The 26,281-nt window shown below is 37.8% G+C and overlaps 2 protein-coding genes across 21 annotated transcripts in view; one reads left to right on the top strand and one right to left on the bottom strand.

Moving 5' to 3' along the window:
- Positions 1-208: 208 nt before the first annotated feature.
- med8 (mediator complex subunit 8) lies at positions 209-3,814 on the bottom strand. Its single transcript, XM_084127653.1, has 7 exons — positions 3,741-3,814; positions 3,380-3,501; positions 3,161-3,305; positions 2,923-3,063; positions 770-857; positions 459-695; positions 209-375 (listed from the first exon to the last, which is right to left on the bottom strand). Exons 1-7 carry the CDS (start codon positions 3,744-3,746, stop codon positions 305-307), a joined length of 810 nt encoding a protein of 269 aa, XP_083983779.1. The 5' UTR covers positions 3,747-3,814; the 3' UTR covers positions 209-304.
- Positions 3,815-4,290: 476 nt separating this feature from the next.
- szt2 (SZT2 subunit of KICSTOR complex) overlaps positions 4,291-26,281 on the top strand; it is a 130,430-nt gene continuing 108,439 nt past the window's right edge. For 11 of the 20 annotated variants that reach the window (XM_084128817.1, XM_084128801.1, XM_084128813.1 and 8 more), the window contains exons 1-19: positions 4,291-4,413; positions 5,901-6,026; positions 6,922-7,095; positions 9,163-9,333; positions 9,423-9,545; positions 12,116-12,275; positions 13,123-13,229; positions 13,802-14,036; positions 15,701-15,871; positions 16,985-17,216; positions 17,334-17,463; positions 18,267-18,412; positions 20,963-21,115; positions 21,761-21,875; positions 21,990-22,195; positions 23,269-23,505; positions 23,710-23,788; positions 23,881-23,969; positions 24,949-25,117. In XM_084128817.1, coding sequence (XP_083984943.1) covers positions 4,390-4,413; positions 5,901-6,026; positions 6,922-7,095; positions 9,163-9,333; positions 9,423-9,545; positions 12,116-12,275; positions 13,123-13,229; positions 13,802-14,036; positions 15,701-15,871; positions 16,985-17,216; positions 17,334-17,463; positions 18,267-18,412; positions 20,963-21,115; positions 21,761-21,875; positions 21,990-22,195; positions 23,269-23,505; positions 23,710-23,788; positions 23,881-23,969; positions 24,949-25,117 — 2,847 coding nt within the window. In that variant the 5' untranslated portion in view covers positions 4,291-4,389. The remainder of the gene's footprint in view (positions 4,414-5,900; positions 6,027-6,921; positions 7,096-9,162; positions 9,334-9,422; positions 9,546-12,115; positions 12,276-13,122; positions 13,230-13,801; positions 14,037-15,700; positions 15,872-16,984; positions 17,217-17,333; positions 17,464-18,266; positions 18,413-20,962; positions 21,116-21,760; positions 21,876-21,989; positions 22,196-23,268; positions 23,506-23,709; positions 23,789-23,880; positions 23,970-24,948; positions 25,118-26,281) is intronic. The other 9 variants (XM_084128812.1, XM_084128810.1, XM_084128804.1 and 6 more) reach the window with 1 other exon arrangement.

The following is a 26,281-nucleotide window of genomic DNA, read 5'->3' as shown; positions in this document are numbered from 1 at the left end:
TTTTTTAAAATCTATTTAATTCTTTACTGAATAAAAGTATTTTTTAATTAAGAAATCTTCCTGGTCCTAAACTTTTGAAAGGTTACTTGGCACTTCAGACTCGATTGTATTTACCAGACATTTAAAAAAAGCCAAGACTGCCACCTAGTGACTAAAACAGACCACTACGTCATCCTCAATCCTGATCGTAATAAGACTAGACACTAGATTAATTCAACAAACATGTTTATTGAAAATGCACAAAACAAATGAGCTTTTTATGTCACAACATCGTATCACAAAATGCAGCATTAATGCATGAAACTCATCGGTTATACGGATGCATGGATGCAGATGCAGACTTGATGTTAGTCTTGATGGTGCTGGGCATTTTACCTGTTAAAACAGAACATTTAATTAGCATGATGAATACTGATTTTAAGCCTAAATGTGATTGTGAATGATATTTAATGTGGTACCAGGTTGTCCGGGCTGCTGTTGGGTGACCTGTCCGCCCATGCCGGTCTGATGACCCGAGGCTCCAGCGACTGTGACCTGATGTAGTGTGGGGCCCGCTGACATCATCGGCTGTCCGGGGTGACCCGGGGCCACGGGTCCAGGTGGTCTGCATTTCGACAGACCCTTCCCGAACCCGACCGCTGCCACCAGTGCATTAGTGTCGGCCGGATTGAAGGATGGCTTGTTTTGTCTTAAAGCTGAATAGAAGCATCCATTTTTAACACATGAAACACTGGCAAATATAAAACTAGGAGCGACGGTTGATGCTTACCTGATGTTTCAGAGTCTCTGTCGTCACGAGGATTATTCAGCTTTTCCAAAAGATTTGAGCAAAGTTTATTCAGTGTTTGGATCTGTTTCTAAAAAGAAAACAGAAAAAATAAAATTCAACAACCAACCTTTATACATTTGAATCTCCCGGTTTCACAGACGAGGATTAAGCCTTTAGTCATGAAGCAAGCCGAGCTGTTTTAACCGATCGCAACTTGCACTGATGCATCTTAAAACATTCCAGTGCCATTGATTTGTCTCAAGATGCATAAGAGTAATTTTTTTACCAAGACAGATTTATAAAAGCTACTTTAAATGTCCTAATTAAACTAAAGCCTAATCCTTGCTCAATCTAAGCCTGTGTGTGTGACAGCAGGCCAACATGTGTTTACAGTGGTTTAAAGGTTCGTTTGCAAGGAAAACTCTTGTGGTCTTTGGTCATTTTAGACCAAAATAATCTCATGATTTTTTTTTTTACTTCATCGGAACGGTAGACACTTGGTGACTTTTGTGGGACTTGCTATATGAACACAAAAAAATTATCTTCAAGAAAAATGAAAAATAGTAATACAGAGAAATGTTTAGGGGTACAATCTACAAATTTGTTTATATATATATATATATATATATATATATATATATATATATATATATATATATATATATATATATATATATATATATATATATATATATATATATATATATATATATGTATATATATGTATATATATATATATATGTATATACAGTGCAATGCATAAGTTAATACACCCATGCTAAAGTTGACTAAAAAGAGGAATAAAAAATCATATTTTGGAAATTGAACTTAATGCCTTAATTTAAAAAATTAGGAAAAATCCAACCTTTAAGGACACCAATTTTCTTTGTGAATGAATAATGTATCGTAAATACATAAATGTTCTTCCTTAAAATACATGGTGCATAAGTGAGTACACCCCTATGTTAAATTCCCATAGAGGCAGGCAGATTTTTATTTTTAAGTATTTTTTTTAAAAAAAAGTTAGGATACTATGCATCCTGATAAAGTTCCCTTGGCCTTTGGAATTAAAATAGCCCCACATCATCACATAGCCTTCACCATACCTAGAGATTGGCATGGTTTTATTTCAGTTAGCCTAAAAGCTAGTTTGATTTGCATTGAGAGATGATCTTATGGAAAGTACCCCATGCCAATCTCTAGGTATGGTGAAGGCTATGTGATGATGTGGGGCTATTTTAATTCCAAAGGCCAAGGGAACTTTATCAGGATGCATAGTATCCTAAAAAAATAAAAATAAAAAATACTTAAAAATAAAAATCTGCCTGCCTCTATGGGAATTTAACATAGGGGTGTACTCACTTATGCACCATGTATTTTAAGGAAGAACATTTATTTATTTACGATACATTATTCATTCACAAAGAAAATTGGTGTCCTTAAAGGTTGGATTTTTCCTAATTTTTTAAATTAAGGCATTAAGTTCAATTTCCAAAATATGATTTTTTATTCCTCTTTTTAGTCAACTTTAGCATGGGTGTATTCACTTATGCATTGCACTGTATATATATATATATATATACACACACACACACACACATATATATTTACTTTGTTTTAGCTGATTTGTAGATTGTTGCCATATTGTGTATGATTTGTATATTTGCCATATTTTTGTAATATTAATTATTATATATAAATTAAATTAATAATATAAAAATATATAAAAAAGGGTTATATATATATATAAATTTGATCTTAAACACAGAATCACTGTATTAATTGGAGATATTACACTTTTTATAATATTTGCATTATTTTATGTAGAAAAGTATCATGTGCATATTTTAGAGGTGGATATTCTCTAGTACCATGAAATCCTTAAACATATAAAATATCATGGAAAATTAATTAAGTACTTTTATTTATTTCTTTATTTCTTTATTCTAATTATTTCTTTATTTCTTCTGTCTGCTTTGACCGCAGAGGATCACAAGTCTATCAGAGGGTTAAACAAGCTCCATTTAGTCTGAACATCTGGGCCTTCAGATTTGAGTTTAAAAGGATGTAGACGTCTTGCTAGGAGGTTCCTAAAGTGTTCTGAATGTTCGCTCAGGTGTTGCTTTGTCAAGCAGGATGAGTTTCGTGCTCACCTGGGCTACTTCAGGTCCGATCCGGGCCGCTTCGGCGCTCAGGTGTTTCTCCTGCTCCTCGACCTCCGGGTCAGGCTTCGTCCTGAGGTGATCTGGCACGATCTCATGGCTGAACACAGGCACTCGCTGCTCTGTCAGTTTCTGAGACGTAACAAAAGGTGGCATCTTAACATTAAAAGGCCTGTTTTTGCGGGTTATGGTGTCATCATAACCAGGGTGACTTTGTGAGAGCGCTCACCGCCAGCTCTTCATCTCGATCAGGAGACAGCAGCAGAGGGATGATGACCTGTGACCTGTAGGATGGGGTCTTCTCATTTCTCAACAGCTTGTTGATGGTGTTCAGCTGCCCGGACAAAAGGGCGAAATTATCCAGCACGGAGGGCCTGAATCCAAAACATCAGCGTCAACATAGTGGAAATGTGGAGTTTATTAGGAAAGATGTGTAGTTCTTACTCACCACGTGAGCCTCTCATACTCATTTTCCAGTTTATAAATGAAACTCTGCAGGGAACCTTTGAGATGAGCCACTCGAGTGACCAGAGACTCCACAGACGCCTCCAGCTGCTTCTCCTCCCGCTGCTATTGAAATAAAACACCAACAGATCATCCTTCAGCTCTTATAGAACACAAACACAACAACAACCGTTTCACGCGTTGTTGTCTCGACAGTTAGCATGCCAGCAGATAAAACCAACTGTAAAAAGGCATCTTCTCGCAAACGATCTGCGTGCTAATGTCATTATTTATAATTATGTTTTTTTTTAAATACCAAACAGCTGCAAAAATGGACATAAAGTGAGAATGTTTTATCAGTTTACCTGCATTTTACAGCGACAAGCGCAACGACACAATTGAACGGAAGTAAACAAACCCTCGCAACAATAATAAGAGTCCGGTTGTCAAAGCGCCCGAAAGAATGGTTCCTTACTTCTCTAATAAATAGTTATAATTAGCAATCAATTCAATCAAAGTGGCACGGTGATAATATCATTGGTAGATTTTTATTATTATTAAATACTTCTGGTTGAATTACCAATTATATTATCACCGTAGTATGTGAAAAGTTGAATTTACACATTTGTATTTTAAGTATACTGTACTGTACATACCATAGACTTTTCACTTAAATTGGTATGGGGATAATATCATTGGTAATGCAACCAGGATAATTTAAATAAATAATCATTTAATTCTACTAATGATATTATCACCATACCAATTTTACCAAAGTTGAATTTGCACATTTGTATCTTAAGTATACTGTAATGTACATTCATACACAAATACAATTTTCTCTACACACAGGATCATGTGTATGATCACTATGATCATGCATGAGGGCTTTTATTGTAAATTGTGGAACCGGAAGTGAAGCAGCTGCAGTCAGGCGAGCTGCAGTTTACAGATTTTGACACAAACCCTCTTAAACTCGCTCAAAAACAACCTGCCAGTAATGCGAAGCACGGCATGGCAGACAGACAGGACAATGAGGTAAATTAAACTCTTACTTTGACTGAGTTTGTTTGTTTTGTTCAGTTCCACTTCGGAAACTGTTTACAGGTTAGGCAACAGAGCAAATAAACAGAACAAGAGGAACACGTTTATTTTAGAATACATTTGAGACTTTTATTCTGTTATTCTAACACTGAATGCCCTTTTCTGCAATAATTGTTTTTAATTTTAATTTTATTTTAAATAAGAGATATTTGCAAAGAGTTTAACGCAGAGGTTGGGAATAAATTCGATTAATGCAGTTCTGTCATGTGTCTGCAGCCACTCCCTCAGATACACAACAACAACAACAACAGCATGCTGTTCGTGTAGATCATATTTAAATGATATTAAATGTGGACATACTGCATGTATTTATCGCTGTTCATCAAATTTAGCTGAAGCTTTTTAAAATTCTCCAGCAGTAGATGCAGTTTGTGGGACAGCAACTGCAGCAAGTGTCTCTCAGCACTGGACCCATTTTAATTTCAGACCTGTCAAAACACAAACTAATCAGACACTCAAACTCCGAAGATCTTTCTGTTTTCCTTTACTTTTGTATGATACACAGTTTTGGTTCTTTGTTTGGTAGCCACTTGATGACCAAAGTGTAATCTGGAATGCTAGTTGTATTCTTCTCTTTACTGTTTCTGAGAGGATTCATGGTATTTTTTTGTCCACTGGAATTTATGTTTATTTTTAAGGGCATTTTTAGAATTTTATAATGGCATATTTTTAACCACATGAAAACATTGTTTATCGGCGTTGTGCTGTCTATTTATGTCGAATGCTTCGCTTGAATCAATTCATGTAAATGAAACACTTTATAATAACTAAGCAACACTTAAAATGTTGATTATCCAGATACAAATTATGAAATATATTAAATGTTAAATTATATGTTAGTTTTACACCATGCCCACTCATTTTAAATATCTGGGGTATTTTTGTCACTTTCTTTAATATCTGACCCTGACTTTTAATTAATTGTTGTTGTGATACTTTTTACATTACTAATGATATTATTATTAAATTATAAAAAGGCAATGGTTTCAGACTTTTGGACCCAATTGTACTATATATATATATATAGTTTATATATTATATACACAATATCCTCTCCAGCCTGTATATTTATGAACTTGCTCTAGGGCCTTTATTTTGGAAACAGACACAAAAAACAGAGGTTTTCACTATGTTCCCACATTTTAAATATCTGGGGAATTTTTGGTGTATTTCCTGGTTAATTTCTGTTACAGATCCGATTATGCACTGTGCCATGATTCCCATGATGTTGCATATATGAGTCTGTATTTAGATGGTGAATATACTGTACAGCATAACTACAACACATTCAACATCATGAGGATCATTATTGCCTTTGTATCTTTCTAAAAGCAGCTCGTCTCTCATTTCAGAAGCCAATGACTAGGCAGTTTTTTGAGATGATATTTTGCTCCTGTAATAAACTGTGTTTCTGTGTGAAGGTGGAGGAGGCTGAGCAGGTGTACCTGCTGATGAAAGAGGAGTACAGGATCTCACGCAACGTGCGTCTCTCCTGGTTCCTCAGCCGTCTCAATCAGGTCGTTCGGCCCAGTCCACAGTCTGAGCTGGTAAGAGACAGACTGTGATTATTTAGTGGTCAACTGATGGCTTTCCAATGGAGAAAAGGGTGACTGATAGCCGGTGATTTACTTCTGATACACTACCGTTCAAAAGTTTGGGGTTAGTAAGTGTTTTTGAAGTCTCTTTTGCTCACCAAGCCTTCATTTATTTGATCAAAAAAATAAAATAAAAACATTAATATTCTGAAATATTACCATTTAAAATCACTGTTTTCTTTTTGAATAAATCTTAAAATGTAATTAATTCCTGATGCCAACGCTGAATTTTCAGCATCATTACTCCAGTCTTCAGTGTCACATGATCCTTCAGAAATGTAATTTCTTCTTATTATCAGTGTTGAAAACATTTGTGCTGCTTCATATTTTTGTGAAAGCATACATTTTTTTTCAGGATTGTTTAATGAATAGAAAGAACAGTGTTTATTTGAAACTTTTGCAAAATTATAAATGTCTTTTCTGCCACTTTTGATCAATTTAACATGTCCTCGCTGAATAAAAACATTAATTTCTTACTGTAAAAAATCATACTGACCCCAAACGTTTAAATGGTAGTGTACGTTTAATGATGGAAAATGAAATTGCCAAAGTCATTAAATGAAAGGAACACTTATTTGGTACAATATATACTAGCTGATAACAATAACCTCAAAATGGTCAAATATCAGCCTATTAATCTTACTTTAATAAATTCTGTTTTTAGTATCTTTCCATGCATGTCTCAGTTCTTCCTTCTATACCTTGAAAAAGCAAACAATAGCTTTCACCCAGATCAGTTCAGATCTTCATGGATCACATGACATTGCATCCCATCAAACATACCCTGTGTGAATCTCTGTGTGTGTGTGTGTGTGTGTCTGGTCATGTTTGTGTTGCATCTCCTCAGCTGAAGTCAGAGAATGAGCTGGATGTTTTGAGCATCATCCCGAAAGGATGGCAGTCCGATTCTCCTCCCTCGTCCTGCTCGTGTCTGCTGGTTCCCTCCACACGCGTGACCTTCCTGGCTCGCAGGTACCGCTTCATCATCGAGCTGGACCTGAGCCCGTCCACCGGGATCGTGGTAAGAAATCGTCTCCATCTCATTCAGTGGCTTGTTTAAAGTGGAATCAAATCTTTTAAAGCTACAATATGTCTTTTTTTTTGCCGCTAGGGCTCGCTAACCTCTTACAATAACAAAGGTGTAGGTTGATGACGCATAAGCGGAATCATGGAACTTGTCGTGATGCCGATTGATCTAATAATATTTATGGATGAAATATTATTTATGGATGAATATATTGTAATGCTTTATTAGCTGGTTGTCCTGCATCCTCAATAAACAAGCTACAGTTAGTCCAAAATGCAGCCGCTAGAGTTCTTACTAGATCAAGAAAATATGATCATATAACACCAATTTTATCATCACTACATTGGTTACCTATAAAGTTCCGTATTAATTACAAGGTATTGCTACTGACTTATAAAGCCCTAAACGGCTTAGCTCCAGTCTATTTAACGGATCTTCTATCACCCTATAATCCATCGCGCTCTTTAAGATCACTAAATTCGAGGCTTTTGGTCATACCTAGGATATCCAGATCAACCAAAGGAGGGAGAGCATTTTCACATTTGGCTCCGAAACTCTGGAATAGTCTTCCTGATACTGTTCGTTGCTCAGACTCGCTCTCCCAGTTTAAAACTAGATTAAAGACGCATCTTTTCGGCCAGGCATTCATATAATATTGTTAATCTTACAGTTCAAACTACAATCCGGCCTCTAGTTCATAAATGCCAGAGGAGAACTGGCCCCCGACTGAGCCTGGGTTCTCCCAAGGTTTTTTTTTTCTCCATTAGGTCACCTGATGGAGTTTTAGGACACCATTAGGTCACTTGATGGAGTTTTTTCGGTTCCTTGCCACTGTTGCCTTTGGCTTGCTCAGTTGGGGATATTTTGGGGATATTTAATTTTATTCTATCAATCAATAAATTCCACTAGAAACAAACCTTGTTGTATTATTTTATTTTAATTTAATACTGTGAAGCTGCTTTGATACAATCTGTATTGTGAAAAGCGCTATAAAATATACTTGATTTGATTTGATTTGATGGATGAGTGAATACATTGATGTTTTTAACATGACTGTGATATGAAGCAGGGCGCGATTGCTAATGAGAGACAGATATCAGCATCACACGCGAGTCCCGCGTATATAAAGGAATAAGGACAATTAATTCTACCGAACTACACGCAAGTGCTGAATAATACTCACACAGGGCAGTTTATTAGACGAATGAAACTTGTGAGGGAACGCAGCGCTGTTTCACTTGCTCTACACCAGGGATAGGCAACTCCGGTCCTGGAGGGCCACTGTCCTGCAGAGTTTAGCTACAACCCTAATTAAACACACCTGAACAAGGCAATCAGTGTTTTCAGGATTACTAGATAGATACAGGCAGGTGAGTTTTTATCAGGGCTGAAGCTAAACTCTGCAGGACAGTGGCCCTCCAGGACCGGAGTTGCCTATCTCTGCTCTACACTATCACACTAAACTGCATTTGAGTGTGTTAAAGTTATGTTATTCTCTGTGTTAGTTTATCTGTATGAGACTAGCGGTAAGCTAGATCAACATTAGAATAACATACTGACATACTAACATTTCATCATGTTGAGCTATATAACATTGATTAGTTCTATGTACATTTGCTCACCTCTACATTTGCACGTCTCTGTCAAGTCGAAGTTAGCCGCGGATGCTAGCTCTCGGCATCTCGGAAACGCCACGCCAATATTGATCCTCGTTTTAGTTCTCCTTTTGTCCCAGAGTCTGCTTGCCATGATCCATAATGTTTGAACAAAACAATAACAGCGTGAGCGCGCCGCTAGACGTAACGCAGTTGTCCACGTCCGTCGCCATGGTTACTATGGCAGTACAAGCGGAAACCAGGGATAACGCGGATATTACGTCATTGACAGGCGACAAGTGAACAGGGACGAGCCATTATTTAAAATTGAGAACTTTTGGGATATTGTGAGTTCACAACTGCAGGAAATACATCACACTGTGCAAGTGATTTTTGGATATTTTATTACAAAATTCTTACATATTGTACCTTTAAGAGTGCGGTGTCGTATGTCGCTTGTCTTCAGGATGACAGCACAGGAGAGATGATCTTTGACGAAGTCTTCCATGCTCTGTCTCGGTGCTTGATTGGTCTGGCAAAACCCTTTAAAGTCCCAGGAACTGATCACCTGTTCCAGCCAGAGATCTTCATCACTATTCTGGCGTATTCCTCCATCATTGGCCTTAGCTCTCATCAGGTCTGGATTGCGGGTCATTGTGAATCTATAAATGCACATTAGTTGAAGGTGTTTTCTGACCGGTTATATGCCATGATTCTGCCCATCAGGTGTTGGTTCAGGGCTGTCAGCTGGACTGTATGGATTTGGAGCAGTTCTTGCATCAGATCTATCAGCAGCTGAGAGCCGTGGAGAGCAGCATCGCTGACGTCCTACAGCAGCAGCACAATCAGGCAAGAGCGCTTGTGGATTTTATACAGCCATGCAATAAGCAGCAAGAGGCCACATTGCAGTGCATTACAACAATTTTACCAAAGTTAAAGGGATACTTTAGGATTCAGCATTAAAGGGTTAGTTCACCCAAAAATGAAAATTATGTCATTAATGACTCACCCTAATGTCGTTCCAAGCCCGTAAGACCTCCCTTCATCTTCGGAACACAGTTTAAGATATTTTAGATTTAGTCCGAGAGCTTTCTGTTCCTCCATTGAAAGTCAATGGACGGTATATTGTTCACGTCCAGAAAGGCAAAAAAGACATCATCAAAGTAGTCCATGTGACATCAGTGGCTCAATCTTAAGTTTATCAAGCGACGAGAATACTTTTTGTGCGCACTACACGTAGTGTAATAGCGTAGCGCGTCTGTGTTGTACGTCACACGTAGGCTCACTATTGGACGACGCTGGTCATGTGTGATGCGTGTGACGTACAACACAGACGCGCTACGCTATTACACTACGTGTAGTGCGCACAAAAAGTATTCTCGTCGCTTGATAAACTTAAGATTGAGCCACTGATGTCACATGGACTACTTTGATGATGTCTTTTTTGCCTTTCTGGACGTGAACAATATACCGTCCATTGACTTTCAATGGAGGAACAGAAAGCTCTCGGACTAAATCTAAAATATCTTAAACTGTGTTCCGAAGATGAACGGAGGTCTTACGGGCTTGGAACGACATGATGGTGAGTCATTAATGACATAATTTTCATTTTTGGGTGAACTAACCCTTTAAGCTTTGTATTAGTAGAAAACCTGTAGTATTTTCGAATTACCGTGCTTTACTCCCTCATATCCCTCTGAGACGAGAGATTTATGTATTTTTTGTCTGGAAAAAATCCTCCGATGACGCAAAAATCGTCATTTTTCGTCATCGGAGGATTTTCTGGCCAGAGGCTAAAGACTACAGCCAGTAGTAGGGGCTGTCCCGCATGTTTTCAGCCCGCCCGTAGAGGGTGGGATCTCACTCACAGAATGTACACACTGTGTCAGCCATCTTTTTTTGGAAGCTAAGCTATCAGGCTCTTGTTCTGTGGAGAAAGCTGAGTAGTAGGGGTTACCATCCTCTTTTTCCCGGACATGTCCGGCCATCGAGATCGTCCAAAGTGAACAAACGTGAACGACGCTCAGGACAGTTGACGGGCCAGCGCTGCATTGTGACGAAGGTTTAAGCCTTGACAATGTAAACATTCAAGCGCAAGAAGACGCCAAAGGGAGCTCATTTCCTTCAGAAAGCTGCGTTCACTTACTAAACCGAGCTCTCTTTCATGTCGTCTTGCACTTGAGTGGACAAATTCACACAAAACTGTCAAAAAATAATAGAGATTATCCTAGTAAACATAGTCGGTTATGTTTTAAGTGAACGTAAACAGTTGAGAAAGTTAATGCGTGTGTATCAGTATCAGTATATTAGATTCGTGCATTCGCTCTTAAAGTGACAGCGGCCTAATATTCCTGCTGCTGACTGTTTTAATGTTAATCAAACAACAAAAGACAAAGAAAAAATCACTTTCTGCTCTTGACTGAATAACTTTCATAACTTTAATAAGGAATAATTAATAAGGATGTCTAATTTATGCAATGAAGACTATGCAGTTACTTCACATTTGCTTACTTTATTAAATTCCTGTACATGAAAAACCTGACAAGCACTGTTTATTTAATTTGTATGTTTGTTATATTGTATTTATTTGTGCTTTTGCTTGTAATTTGATTATTAGTTCTTATTTTATTACTGACTGTTTACGTTTCTTTAATAATGTTTGTAAATTTCTATTAGTTAGTTAGGCTAGTAGTTTTAGCTGTGGTATCAAAATCGGAATAGAGAATTGTGAATGTCATTACTGCCTTTTTTTTTTTATGGCCGGTAAAAAATATTATTGGTATGAAACAAATTCAGGCCAATTTATTGGTATGAAACAAAACTTAGCATCGGTAAAATCATTGAAAAATCACATTGCTTTCATAAAATGAAAACAAGTGTAATATGATAAAAGGCACCATTGTTCATTGTGCTAATTTTGCATAACCTCTCATATGTTGTTGCTTAATTAGTGTTCATGTGTAATTTTACAGCATCTTGTCATACACTACTATTCAAAAGTTTAGGGTTAGTGAGATTTTTAACATTTATTAATACATATATTCATTAAGGAGCCATTCAATTAATCAAATGTGACAGTAAAGACATTTAGAATGTTACAAAAGATTTCTAATTCAAATATTTTCTTTTGAACTTTCTATTCGTCAAAAAAACAGAGTGGAGTAATGATGCTGACAATTCAGCTTTGATCACACAGGAATAAATTACATTTTAACAAATATTCACATAGAAAACAGTTCTTTTAAATTGTAATAATATTTCACAATAGTCTTTACTGTATTTTTGCTCAAATAAGCGCAGTCTTGGTGAGCAGAAGAGACTTACCGACCCCAAACGGTTTGTTACAATTTGTTACAAATTTGAATTTGTTACATTAGACACTTTAGGTCTAAAAAACATCTCTCTTGTATGTTCTTCAGTTCAATGGATCTGTTTATCAGTCCTTCTCCAATGAGGCTGTGGAGGAGCCGTCTCCGAGGAAGCCGGGGGTTTCAATGGTGACGGCAGACGTGGGGCTGGTCAGCATGGTCAGGCAGGGGATTCTGGCGCTGCAACTTCTGCCTCCAAACTCTGGTGCAGGTCAGTGTCTCTATCCTGTTCCCCACATGATGTTGAAATCCAGTGAGCATCACATTTAGGGTGTGTTCACACTTGGCATGTTTAGTTGGATTGAAACGAACTCTGGTGCGATTGCTCTGTTAGTGTGAACGCTGCCATCCGAACCAAACAAGCGGACCGAGACGCTGAAAAGATGAGTCTCGATCCGCTTCCAAACGAACTCTGGTGTGGTTCGACTGAAATATGAACTCAACGTGGACCAAAGACATGTAAACGGACCAAAAACAGGACATGATGTCATAAGATGCACCCCTAAAAAGGACAGAATGCTCAATCATACCTGTTTTTTCTAGTCATAGTCGTGATGTTGTCCATCACAGTTCAGGACAGGCATCAGAACCGCGTCTCCTCGCAGCAGATCTGTGTGTGTGTGTGACTGAGGGATTCCTGCCGCTGTTTTGACTCCTTTACACATTTTATAAGCTCTTCACGAGTTCTCAGCTGGTCAGGATACGCACAAACAATGAGCACATTTAGCCCAGAACACAGCATTGTTCTGGATGTTCGGTAATGTGAACGCTGAGCGGAACAGGACTAAATTATAATTTTTTTGGTCCGGACCAAACGAACCAAGCGAACTGAACTACAAGTTTGAACCAGTACAAACCATTTATTTTACATTTATTCATTAGTTTTAATCAGTGCACTCAGAAACAAAATTAATTATACTGTGAATAATTTTAAAGACGTCATTTACCCATGACTAAATGACACGTAAGAACGAAACAAAAGGTGGTCGGCTGCTGAGTGGGCAGTATGAATGGTAATGCATAAAGTACAGTTAATCATCTTTTGTGTTGTCCCGCAGGTATAATAATCATCACAGATGGAGTGACGAGCGTTCCTGATGTAGCTGTGTGTGAAACTCTGCTGAACCAGCTGAGAAGTGGAACCATCGCCTGCTCCTTTGTTCAAGTACTGCTCAGATCCGTTTTCACATGTTCATGTTCATTGACTGCCACAAATATATTAAAGCTCTTTACATTACCGTTTAAAGAAAATTTTGAGGTCGTTATGATTAAAAATAAGTTTTTTGAAGTTTCTTCTGCAATTTTTTTATCAATACAGAAAAAATCTGTAATATTGTTAAATATTATTACAATTTAAAATAAGCGTTTTCGATGTGCTTATGTTTTAATGTGTAATTTATATCTGTGATTCAATGCTGAGTTTTCTTCAGTGTCACATGATCCGTCAGAAATCATTATAATATGCTGATTTGCTGCTCAAACATTTATGTGAGTTAAAAAAAAACAGCATTTATTTGATATAGAAATATTTTGTAATATTATAAATGTCTTTACTGTCACTTTTCATCAATTTATTGTGTCCTTGCTGAATAAAAATATTAATTTCTTTAAAAAAACAACAATATACTGACCCAAAACTTTTGAACAATATTGTTAATGCAGTAGATTTTGTTTGACTTTGTAACTGGTCTGTTATAAAGCATAACATTCCCTTGTGTTCTCCTGTGTTTCCCTCAGGTGGGCGGCGCGTACTCCTACGACTGTAGTTTTGGCTACATCCCTAACGTGGAGCTGATGAAGTTCATCTCCATGGCAACCTTTGGCTCCTATCTGTCCATGTGTCCCGAGTCCGACTCGACCGGCGGCGAGATGAACACTTACCACCGCTCCTTCCTCACATACTCCTTCCTGAGGACCGGCGAGTCCATGAACCCAGAGTACTACTGTTGTAAGCTCAACTCAGGCTTAAAGGGTTAGTTCACCCAAACTTAAAATTCTGTCAGTAATTACTCTCCCTCATGTTGTTTCAACCCCATAAGACTTTCATTCATCTTCTGAACACAAATTAAGATATTTTTGATGAAATCTGAGAGCCGTCTCACTCCTCCATAGGCTGCTAGGTAATCAATATCTGCCATCCCAGAAAAGTTAGTAAAGACATTGTTAAATTAGTCCAAGTGACTACAGTGGCTCAACCTTAAGTTTATCAAGCGACGAGAATACTTTTTGTGCGCAAAAAACAAACAAAAATAACGACTTTATTCAACTATTGATTTTCATGAACGTGGGCTCACTATTGGCCGACGCTGGTCATGTGTGTGATGCTGGCCAATAGTGAGCCTACGTTCTGACGTACAACCCAGAAGCGCTGCGCTGTTACACTACGTGAACTCACTCAGAGGCCCACACTGAAGAAAATGAAGAGTTGAATAAAGTCGTTATTTTAGTTTGTTTTGCGCAGAATTTTTGACAGAATTTTCATTTTTGGGTGAACTAACCCTTTAAGAGAAGGTCCTGCTGAGTATTTCATTGTTTTAGCATTTCAAACTGTCCATGGTTTTTCTTGAAGCCTGCAGTATCTTTAAAATAGGAAATATACTATTATACTACAGTAGTGGCCAAAAATGATGTCCGGCCTAGGAAAATCGACATCTTCACCCTTTATTTGAAATTATTATAAATTTGTTAAACCTTTTCTTAGCATATTGTATAGTTGTACTTGTGATTACGCAATGAAATTGTGCCAACATAATTTTTGGCCAGGCTGTCATGCAAAGAAGTTTTGAACAAATGCAAAAACAAGAGATAACCAAAAAAATATTAATAACTGATTATGCTGTAGTCAATGCATGCTGTGAACTTTTTGTTTTTCTATGCATTTTTTGCATAGTAAAATAAAACCTGTAGCTGTAGCCTTTTTTGGCAAATAATTTTGTCAGATAAATACCTTAACCAAGTTTAGTGTTTTGTGCTTCCCTCATATTTAAAATATTTAAAAAATATGAAGTATTTTAGTTATCAGGAAAAATGAGATCTGAGAACCGCAGAGAAGGAAGGAAAGCATTCAGAGATGTTTGAGCGCTTGAATATTTCTAAGAGAGGATTGCTCTGTCCACTTAAAACACTCTGTTATTTCACCATACATCATCAGATAGCAAAGCAATAACAGAGCTCTCAGCGCTCGGTATCTCAACCCTGTCTGTGAACTTTCAGCTCTGCCTCACAATTAAGCAAAATTACATTCACATTACAATCACATTAGAGGCGATTTCATAAACGCTCATGAGATTTGGTCAAAAGTTAGTCAAATGATTTTCACTCAGTCATCTGCTTATTTCCTTCTGCAATGTTTAAAGATGCTGAGTCATTTTTTAAATGAACCATGTGACTGCGTGGAACTGCACTTGATTTTACTTTCACTTATAAAAAGTCTAGATACACCTAGGATTTGATTGGCTTTGATATATGATATACAAATTGATATATCTTTTTTATATATATATATATATATATATATATATATAAAAATGTGTACACACACACACACACACACACACACACACACACACACACACACACATTAGGTTCTGCATACAGCACTGTAAAGAGTGACCTGTGTCATCCCTGTGTCTCTAGTCTCCCAGCACAGGCTCTTTAATGAACACCTGGTGTCAGCCAGTGGAAACCCCGCCTTAGTGATGCGCAGGAAGAAACACACCGAGAAGGAAGTGCATGCTGATTTGATCAGTGTGTTGTCTATCAGACTGAGAGAGGGATACACCATCCGAGAGATTAACATCACTAAAGGTACTTTAACCTCATAAGGTGTGGTATTGAGTGTTGAAATATACTTGTATAATGATCTTATGCAAATTACGTATTTTATGCGTTTAAAGGGTGAAGTATGTAAAAAAAAAAAAAAGTATGATAAAATACACCCTCTTAACCTATAGAAGGTATGTATTGATGTTACATGGGAAAAGACATTTATCTTAAGTTACAAAAGTGCAAGACAAAATTCGCTGTGTTTAGACCTTCAAAGATTAAACAATCACGAACAGATCATGAATTACTCAGCCTCAAATAGTTGTGGCGTGTCATGTAAACAAATGCTACTGGTGCAGATCAATGTATGGGTTTATAAAGGCTTACTCATGACGCATAGCAACACAGCTAAAAGTATTCCTAATATGTTGGACCTTTTATTGAAAGTAGCCTAATTTTACCTGTTGAGACTTGCCTTCACAAGTACCCGAAGGAGCTTCATCATATAAGGGCGTATAAAAATATGCCTTATTTTTTGTAATTCCGCTTGGTGACACTAGTGTCACAGAAACTACACACTTCACCTTTAAAGGTGCATTGTGTAATATTTAGGAGGATCTGTTGACAGAAACGCAATATCATAGACATAACTATGTTTTCAGTGGTGTATAAAGACCTTACATAATAAAGCGTTATATTTTTATTACCTTAGAATCAGCCATTTCTATCTACATACATCGCGGGTCCCCTTACATTGAAATGCGCCGACATGTTTCTACAGTGGCCCTAAACGGACAAACGCGTTTCGTCACTATGTTGTTCTTCGTGCAAAGAAGCAAGCTAAAGTCAGTGAATAAAACACTGAAACAATGATGAACAAGTAACAATAATATTTGCAATAACATATCGTTTTACTGAATAATACAGTAAACATCATTTCTTAATTTATCTTTGTAAAGAAACCTCATTGCTTAACTGGCTACTCTCTGCTGTCTCAGACAACGACATCACTTCCTGTCGGCCACCGTAACTTCTGTTGGTTGCAATTCACAACCTCACCACTAGATGCCACTAAAATTGCACCTTTAATGCAGCCTTGAAATAGTTAATTGGGATTTCTCAATAATCATGTAATCATCTAATCATCTCTATAAGGAGGAAGTCAGTTGGAGTTGAAGCTGGTCCTCCTCTGGAAGCATAACATGCGCATTGAGTACCTTGCCGTGGCGTCCTGGCCCCTGGATCCAATCAAACGCACCACCTGGGTGGAGGTGACCATGGAGGGCAGTTATGACATCCTCCATGACATCAGCTGCACCATGCGGAAACCAATCACAAGCCCCTACCGGACATCTGTCATCCGTCGCTTCTGGAACACTCTGCAGAGGTCAGATTTCTGTTTTAAACTCACGGTTAACTTGAACAGCGATTGCAGAAGGAAGATTTTAGATAGGTTTTAGTTTGATGTCATAAAGTAATTCCGTATGTCGTTTGTTCTCAACAGCATAAATCAGACAGACCAGATGTTAGTGCACCTGCAGTCCTTTAATTCTATCCCAGAACATTACACCATCCCTGAAAGCACAAAAAATGGTGTTCCTCTGTTTTACATCCCACCTGGATCGACCACACCGGTGAGTGAGCACAAAATCATCGTATTAGAATGATTTCTGAAGGATCATGTGACGCTTAAGACTGGAGTAATTATGCTAAAAATTCAGCTTTGCATCACAGGAATAAATTACATTTGAACATATATTCACATAGAAAATACTGATTTTAAATTGTAATAATGTTTCTCAATATTACTCTTTTGGTGAAATTAAAGGGGTGGTATAATGCCCTTTTCACAAGATGTAAAATAAGTCTGATGTCCCCAGAGTGTGTATGTGAAGTTTTACCTCAAAATACCCCACAGATATTTTTATATAGCATGTTAAAGTTGTCACTTTTTGAGGGTGAGCAAAAATGCACTGTTTTTGTGTCTGTCCCTTTAAATGCAAATGAGCTGCTGCTCCCAGCACAGGGGGCGGAGCTTCAACAGCTTGTGTCCTGAAATTTTCAAAAACTTTTTTGTTTATGTTTAAATGTATGTAGCTGATGTGTAGTTAACTATCTTCTAGTCATTGATAAGCATATTCTGACATGATAATCTATAAATCGTGTTCGGGGGCGGGGTTTATGTAAATTTTAGGGTTAGTGATGTCACTAACCCGGGAGGAATGTCATGTAGTCTCTACCAGCCGTTTGTTGTAGTCCTTAAAAAGCGATTTCTTTAAAAGCAAATATCTCCCTTTGCTTTGAACTGTGAGCGTTGTAACTTTGCAGATGTTGTTTATGCTCAAACAGCAACATTACACACTAACTAAAGTTAGAAAAGTGAAATCATAATCAACCACCCCTTTAACATGCTAACTACAATCCTGCTCTCCATCAGGTCCTTTCCCTCCAGCATAGTGGCTCTAAAGACTCCAGCCAATCGCAGTTTGCCTCTTACTGGAAGCCAATCCTGTCCATGGACGCTAACTTCTGGCAGCGCTGGCTGCACATGCATCGCATCGCTATCATTCTGGAACATGACATGTGAGTGAACACAGCCTGGACCGGTCACCGGTCAATATAGTTTAGTTCTGTTAATGTTGGGAATGTTACTCCAAAAGATTTTGAGTTGACTTGAGTTGGTGTGAAAAGAGAGAGACCTGGTTTGGAAATACTGCTCCATATAAAAAGTCAAAACTGACCTTATTTTCTTACTACACGTCTTATTGCGAACAATTCATTGGTGCGTCCCTTCCCTTTACCTCTGTACAGATAAAACGTTGTCAAAATAATTCCGGTTCGCATGGACACACGGAAACGATAAAAAAAAATTCTGTATTATGAATTTTTAAGACCAGACGGGTAGTTTGTTGAGGTCAAATTGTAAAGAAAGACTACACGCCTGTGCACATATACAGTGAGGAAAATAAGTATTTGAACACCCTGCTATTTTGCAAGTTCTCCCACTTGGAAATCATGGAGGGGTCTGAAATTGTCATCGTAGGTGCATGTCCACTGTGAGAGACATAATCTAAAAAAAAAATCCAGAAATCACAATATATGATTTTTTAACTATTTATTTGTATGATACAGCTGCAAATAAGTATTTGAACACCTGTCTATCAGCTAGAATTCTGACCCTCAAAGACCTGTTAGTCTGCCTTTAAAATGTCCACCTCCCCTCCATTTATTATCCTAAATTAGATGCACCTGTTTGAGGTCGTTAGCTGCATAAAGACACCTGTCCACCCCATACAATCAGTAAGAATCCAACTACTAACATGGCCAAGACCAAAGAGCTGTCCAAAGACACTAGAGACAAAATTGTACACCTCCACAAGGCTGGAAAGGGCTACGGGGAAATTGCCAAGCAGCTTGGTGAAAAAAGGTCCACTGTTGGAGCAATCATTAGAAAATGGAAGAAGCTAAACATGACTGTCAATCTCCCTCGGACTGGGGCTCCATGCAAGATCTCACCTCGTGGGGTCTCAATGATCCTAAGAAAGGTGAGAAATCAGCCCAGAACTACACGGGAGGAGCTGGTCAATGACCTGAAAAGAGCTGGGACCACCGTTTCCAAGGTTACTGTTGGTAATACACTAAGACGTCATGGTTTGAAATCATGCATGGCACGGAAGGTTCCCCTGCTTAAACCAGCACATGTCAAGGCCCGTCTTAAGTTTGCCAATGACCATTTGGATGATCCAGAGGAGTCATGGGAGAAAGTCATGTGGTCAGATGAGACCAAAATATAACTTTTTGGTCATAATTCCACTAAACGTGTTTGGAGGAAGAAGAATGATGAGTACCATCTCAAGAACACCATCCCTACTGTGAAGCATGGGGGTGGTAGCATCATGCTTTGGGGGTGTTTTTCTGCACATGGGACAGGGCGACTGCACTGTATTAAGGAGAGGATGACCGGGGCCATGTATTGCGAGATTTTGGGGAACAACCTCCTTCCCTCAGTTAGAGCATTGAAGATGGGTCGAGGCTGGGTCTTCCAACATGACAATGACCCGAAGCACACAGCCAGGATAACCAAGGAGTGGCTCTGTAAGAAGCATATCAAGGTTCTGGCGTGGCCTAGCCAGTCTCCAGACCTAAACCCAATAGAGAATCTTTGGAGGGAGCTCAAACTCCGTGTTTCTCAGCGACAGCCCAGAAACCTGACTGATCTAGAGAAGATCTGTGTGGAGGAGTGGGCCAAAATCCCTCCTGCAGTGTGTGCAAACCTGGTGAAAATCTACAGGAAACGTTTGACCTCTGTAATTGCAAACAAAGGCTTGACATTGAATATTAACATTGAAAAATATTAACATTGATTTTCTCAGGTGTTCAAATACTTATTTGCAGCTGTATCATACAAATAAATAGCTAAAAAATCATACATTGTGATTTCTGGATTCTTTTTTTTAGATTATGTCTCTCACAGTGGACATGCACCTACGATGACAATTTCAGACCCCTCCATAATTTCTAAGTGGGAGAACTTGCACAATAGCAGGGTGTTCAAATACTTATTTTCCTCACTGTATATTCAAATGCGCATACCTATAGACTAAACACGTAATACGCATGTGCACGCCGTCAACGTTTTCACATATTCGCGCTTTTGAAGTTTGCGCAGAATTTATTTTTTATTATTCAACGCTTGCACCTTGGAACATATTTCAAGGTTTGCGTTCTCGAGCCACCAGACACTGTTGTTGTGCGGATGAGCGGGTCGGAGCGTGTTAAGGCTTTTCTGTTGTGTTAGCGGCCCCTAAGTTAATAACTAATCATCTTTGCAACGGAAGTGAATCAATCAAAACTAACTTTATTCTAGAACTGCTGTAAAGCCAAAACAATCTCTGTTACTGTAATTTCCTATTATCGCTGTAAAGCTGCTTTGAAACAATCTATAATGTTAAAAGCGCTATATAAATGAAGGTGACTTGGCTAGTCTGAAGAGAAATTACTGAAATGTCTTTCCTTTTTAGCTGACACCAAGTTGAGTTGGTATAAAAAGACTTGGTTTGGAGGTACAGGTAGTGCCCCATATAAAAGTCAGTGTTTAATAAATCCCTCTTTGCTTTATGTCTCTCTGTTCAGCCCAGTCCCGAAGCATGTGCACAACGCTGGCAGTAATGGTCGATTCAGCACCGTCCAGTGTCGGATCTCTCACTCTGCGCTCACCTCGCTGCTCAGGGACTGGAGCAGTTTCGTCCTGGTGGAGGGATACTCATACGTCAAACTTATTTACAGGTACATGCACAGTTCTTTTGCCAGATTTACAGAGCAGTGTTTTAAAGGTGCAGTCTGTAAGAACGACAGCTAGTGGTCGAAATGGGTACTGCAGTCCAAATTCAAAATATCGCAAATCGCGTTTTAATATGATCTCGTTCATAGAGATTTTTAGATGGATACCGAGGCTTTTTAGGTTGGGTAGAATCTGCAATCTCTGACCCAGTTTGTTTGCTGGCTGCAATACATTTACATTTATGCATTTGGAAAATGCTTTTATCCACATCGACTCGCATTGCATTTCAAGGTACACATTTACATTCTTATCAATTCTTGCTTTCCTCGGGAATCGAACCCATGACCTTGGCGTTTGAGCTACAGGAAAGCCAAATACGCTGTGGTTCCTGCTAACTGGCATCCCGGGGTGTCGAAATACTATTGGGTGAACTGGCAGTGGGCGGAGTCACACAGACCAAAACAAAAACGGACATTCCAACACGAAACGCACATTTCAAAGTAAAATAACTGGCTGTAGAAGTGTTTTTCAGAGAAACGAGTATGCGAACTTAGCAAGTTTCCTCAATATCTGCAAACATATGGTATTTTTATGCTTTAGTCGAGTGAAAAAGTTACATACAGCACCTTTAACAAGCATTATTCCCACAGTGCCTCTGAGCTGCCTCCCGTCTCCTTCTATCTGGTGCGTCTGATCTCTAAAGCTCCCTGCATGGTGCTGCGATTGGGCTTCCCGATAGGAACTCTTGCACACACCAGGAACAAGGTGAGGCGGCGTTTTTCACACTAGAGTTTAGTTCATTTGATGTGAAAACTGCTTTCAGAACAGAACAGAACAGCATAAGAGAACGAGTGTTTGTCGCCCTGACTCTGTTTGTAGATTGTGGATGAACTTCGAGAGCAGATCCTGCGGCTGCGCTTCCCTCATCGAGTCCAGAATAAGGAGGCCACACCAAAGACCAAACGGAAGATTCTGGGTAACGCTTCACCCTCCAAGTCTCCGCCTCTTCCGGTGCCCAAACCGGCGCTCTCTGACCGGCCGTGTGTGGTGGTGCTCAACAAACCTCTTGAAAAACTACTGATCAGGTCAGTGACGTAAACATAAAACAATTATCAATCTCATTTCTGTTATCTTGATTAAGTTTTTAGCGTGTACAAAAAGTTAGGACAGTGCTACAGTCAACTTCACGTCAAAATTGACCTTTTCTTTTTGGCTCACACCAAGCCCTTTTATTTTACTTTTTTTATATTTTATATTTGAACTCCTATAGGAGCTTAACTCCTACAGTTTTCATGATCAATTACTGATTGATTAACTGGATTAAATTCCAAAGATTCATGCTTTTCTCATTGAATATTCTGTTTTACACCAAAATGTCACATTATATATATTATATAATACTTATATATTATAAGTACAATGGTATGTGAACATGTAGACTTCAATCAGTGTTATTTAATTATTATTGTTATATATACTATAGTATTTATTATTTTTATGTTTTCAGTTTCCAATTTAACTGCAGTTTGTTTCAGTTATTTTGTCATATGCTTTTATCATTTTTATTAGTTTTTTTTTTTAAATATTTTAATTTAAGTCTATTTTATATAGCATGTTAAAAGTGTCACTTTTTGAGGGTGAGCAAAAATGCACTGTTTTTGTGTCTGTCCCTTTAAATGCAAATGAGCTGCTGCTCCCGGCACAGGGGGCGGAGCTTGTGTCCTGAAAATTTCAAAAACCTTTTTTTTTTTTACTTCACCGTATACTTTATTTCAGTTACTTGCCAAGGCAACATTTATAATTTTAAGTTTTTCATCTAATTTTTATATTTAATTTAATTTTAACTTTATTTCAATTAACAAAAAATCATTTTTAAAAGTTTTAGTTTTACAGTTACAACATTGACTTCAGTTAGGGCCCAAATCTGGAAGTATACAGTTTTTCACCGTATACTTTATTTCAGTTACTTGCCAAGGCAACATTTATAATTTTAAGTTTTTCATCAATTTTTATATTTAATTCAATTTTAACTTTAACTATTTCAATTAACAAAAATAATTTTTAATAGTTTTAGTTTTACAGTTACAACATTGACTTCAGTTAGGGCCCAAATCTGGCCCCTGACCTTGTTCTGACCTCTACTGACGTCCTGCTACAGGTACGAGAAACTTCCATCAGATTTCCGCACCCCTTTTATCCTAAACATGGAGCCGTTCGCCCAGCCGGCCATCATGGGCGCCCCTCTCAGCATGGCTGCCAGCAGGACGGCCTCCTCCACCGTGGCGTCACTCTCCCGGTACTTCCTTCACCAGCGCTGGGTTTGGGCCGTGCAGAACGGGCCGGGAACCGCTGTATCGCTGCATGCAGTCGCTCATATCCTCTCCATGCTCTCTGAGTGAGTCTGAAACATCCTTTTGATCCATCCTTGGGAAATTCCCAAGAGCAGAAATTTACGAAAAGCAATCGTAATTTTTTCGTAAACCGTAATATTACGTAAAATCTTAAAATTGCGAAAGCTTGTAATGTAAATCCAAAATAAGCAACTTCGGATAAGAGCATCTACAAAATTACTAATTGCTACTTGATGCTGTTTGCACAGTATTCGTCTGTCTGAAGGCTTCCATTTTGCTGCCAGCGGGGAGGGTATCGTCAACATGGTGACAGAGCTGCCAATGCAGGTGAAAGAATAATCTCTCTCTGCTAGTATATCCCAGTTTTAGCATTTTGTTGGCGATGCATCGCTAACTTTCAGCCATAACTGTGTATGCAGAGTCTTCCAGCTGATTTGGACGGAGAAAAACACACCTGCATAGTCCAGTACATCCTATTTCCGCCTCATTACACTTCTACCAAGGACAGGTAATGAGAAACTTGAGTTTCTGTCCACTGCTAAATCCTGAAATATTAAATCATAGTCAGAAAAATATTATTTTTCAATTGTTTATTGAACCTTTACACAAAATATTTGACTTTTTACCATCTGTCTGAATACTCAATTCTGATTGGCTGAAAGGTGTGCATTAAAATTGTTTAATGCACAGGTAGTTCCAAGTCAGTTTAATTTCCTTCCCATCAAATATTGTTATTGATAAACATCAATAACAGCTTTATGTTGTCAATGCTGGCAAATTACCATGGTATAACCGGGATAATCCACGGCTAGCCGTGATTACTTACTAAAATGATTACTTACTTGCACAACTTTACACAAAACTTTTTGTTGAGTATCATATTTAATACATTAGGCTTTTATGGCTCATATAGTATGATATACCGTAGTTAGAATATGGAGCTATGAGGACAAAACTGAGCAAAAATATATGATGTGGTGCAGATGCTGATATTTATATGGCTAAAAGATGGATTTCTGATAGCTTTTAATGTAAGTCCATGAGATCTTTATAACATTATTGAAACTACATAACTACATAATATATGTGTGTGTACTGTGTATAAATATTTTATATATAAATAACAATTTTTTTCTTAAATATATACATGTGTGTTTATTTATATATACAAAATAATTATACACAGTACACACACATATATTATGTAAACACAAACTTTTATTTTGGATGCGATTAATCGTTGCACAGGCCTATTTAGAATAGATAGGTAAGGCTCAGCGCACAGTACAAGACAGAAACCAATTACACATTTAAATATTGTTTATGTTGTTGGTGCTCACTTCATACAGCTAATCACATGCTAGGTGCATCAATTACAAGTCAATTAATAGACCAGAAGAGTACAGTTGGCTTTTTTTTGGTGGCAGAATAGTCTTGGAAGTGTGCATTTGGTTTAACTCTGTCTGTTGTTGCCGTCGTGCTCGCAGTTTCTCCACAGATGATGACAATGATACTGAAGTGGAGGCCATAGATGTGGACACAGAGCTGAGTCTGGTGACGGAGTGCTGGGTCGAGCCTCAGAGTGGATCCGTCTGCAGTTCACAGGACCAGCAGAGACACTTTCACAACCTCACGTACCAGGAGATTCCTCAGGCTGTTAGTACCCAGCAGCACCACATCCTCACCTCCACTTACACATCAATGCCACTGAAAAATAAACTACAATAATAAATGCTAGAGCTGCACGATTAATTGCAATCCCGATTCAAACACACACATAATCTTATTCCTAAACAGAGGTGGACAGTAACAAAGTACATTTACTTGAGTACTGTACTTAAGTACACTTTTTGAGTATCTGTACTTTACTTGAGTATTATTTTTTCTGGAAACTTTTTACTTTAACTTCACTACATTTGAAAGATAAATATCGTACTTTTTACTCCACTACATTTCTGTCAAGGTCCTTGAGTAGAAAGTAACATCAGTCAGAGGATGATTTTGGTTGCAGGGGTTGCATTTTGGTTGGAAATGAAAGTCGGGTTGACGTCAGAACCCGACTGATGTTGGTTTCTGACGTCAACCCGATTTTCATTTTCAACCACAATACAACGTCTGTCCAATGTTGGAGATCAACGTCAATCTGACATTGGATTCTGACATAAACCTGATTTTCATTTTCAACGTTGGGTTTGGTTTTCTAAATGCGAATTTTGACACTTTTTTGGAGCACCCTTGCTTATAGATAACAGTAAAGCTAACATATTCATACTAAAAGCCAAAAAACTTTAAATAGGGCAATATTTGAGGGAACAGCCATTTGGGTGTCCGAAACCATTGTGGACGTTATTGAGTGCACTTATTCAATCTCACATTCAATCCCACTACTGGAACTGTGTTCTAGAAATAAATTTGATATTGATATGTATGAAGGACTAAAAATGACAGAACGAAAAATAAATAAATAAATAAATAAAAGTAGAAATAAATAAATAAATGCAGAAATAATAGTGAAAATAAATACATTTTGGTAATATAAACGGCTATTTCTGTATTTTTACATGTATTTATTTATTTATTTATGCATTTCTATATGTATTTATTTATGTATTTATACATTTATTTATATATTTATGTATTTATATATTTATTTATTTATATATTTATATATGTATTTATTTATACATTTATTTATTCCTACATTTATTTATTTCTGTATTTCCACATTTCTACATTTATTTATTTCTGTATTTCCACATTTCTACATTTATTTATTTCTGTATTTCCACATTTCTACATTTATTTATTTCTGTATTTCCA

The sequence above is a fragment of the Abramis brama genome (genome assembly GCF_963993115.1).
Source record: "Abramis brama genome assembly, chromosome: 11".
Taxonomy (NCBI): Eukaryota; Metazoa; Chordata; class Actinopteri; order Cypriniformes; family Leuciscidae; genus Abramis; species Abramis brama.
Note: the sequence above shows the minus strand (reverse complement) of the source record. Positions and strands in the feature narration are given on the sequence as shown.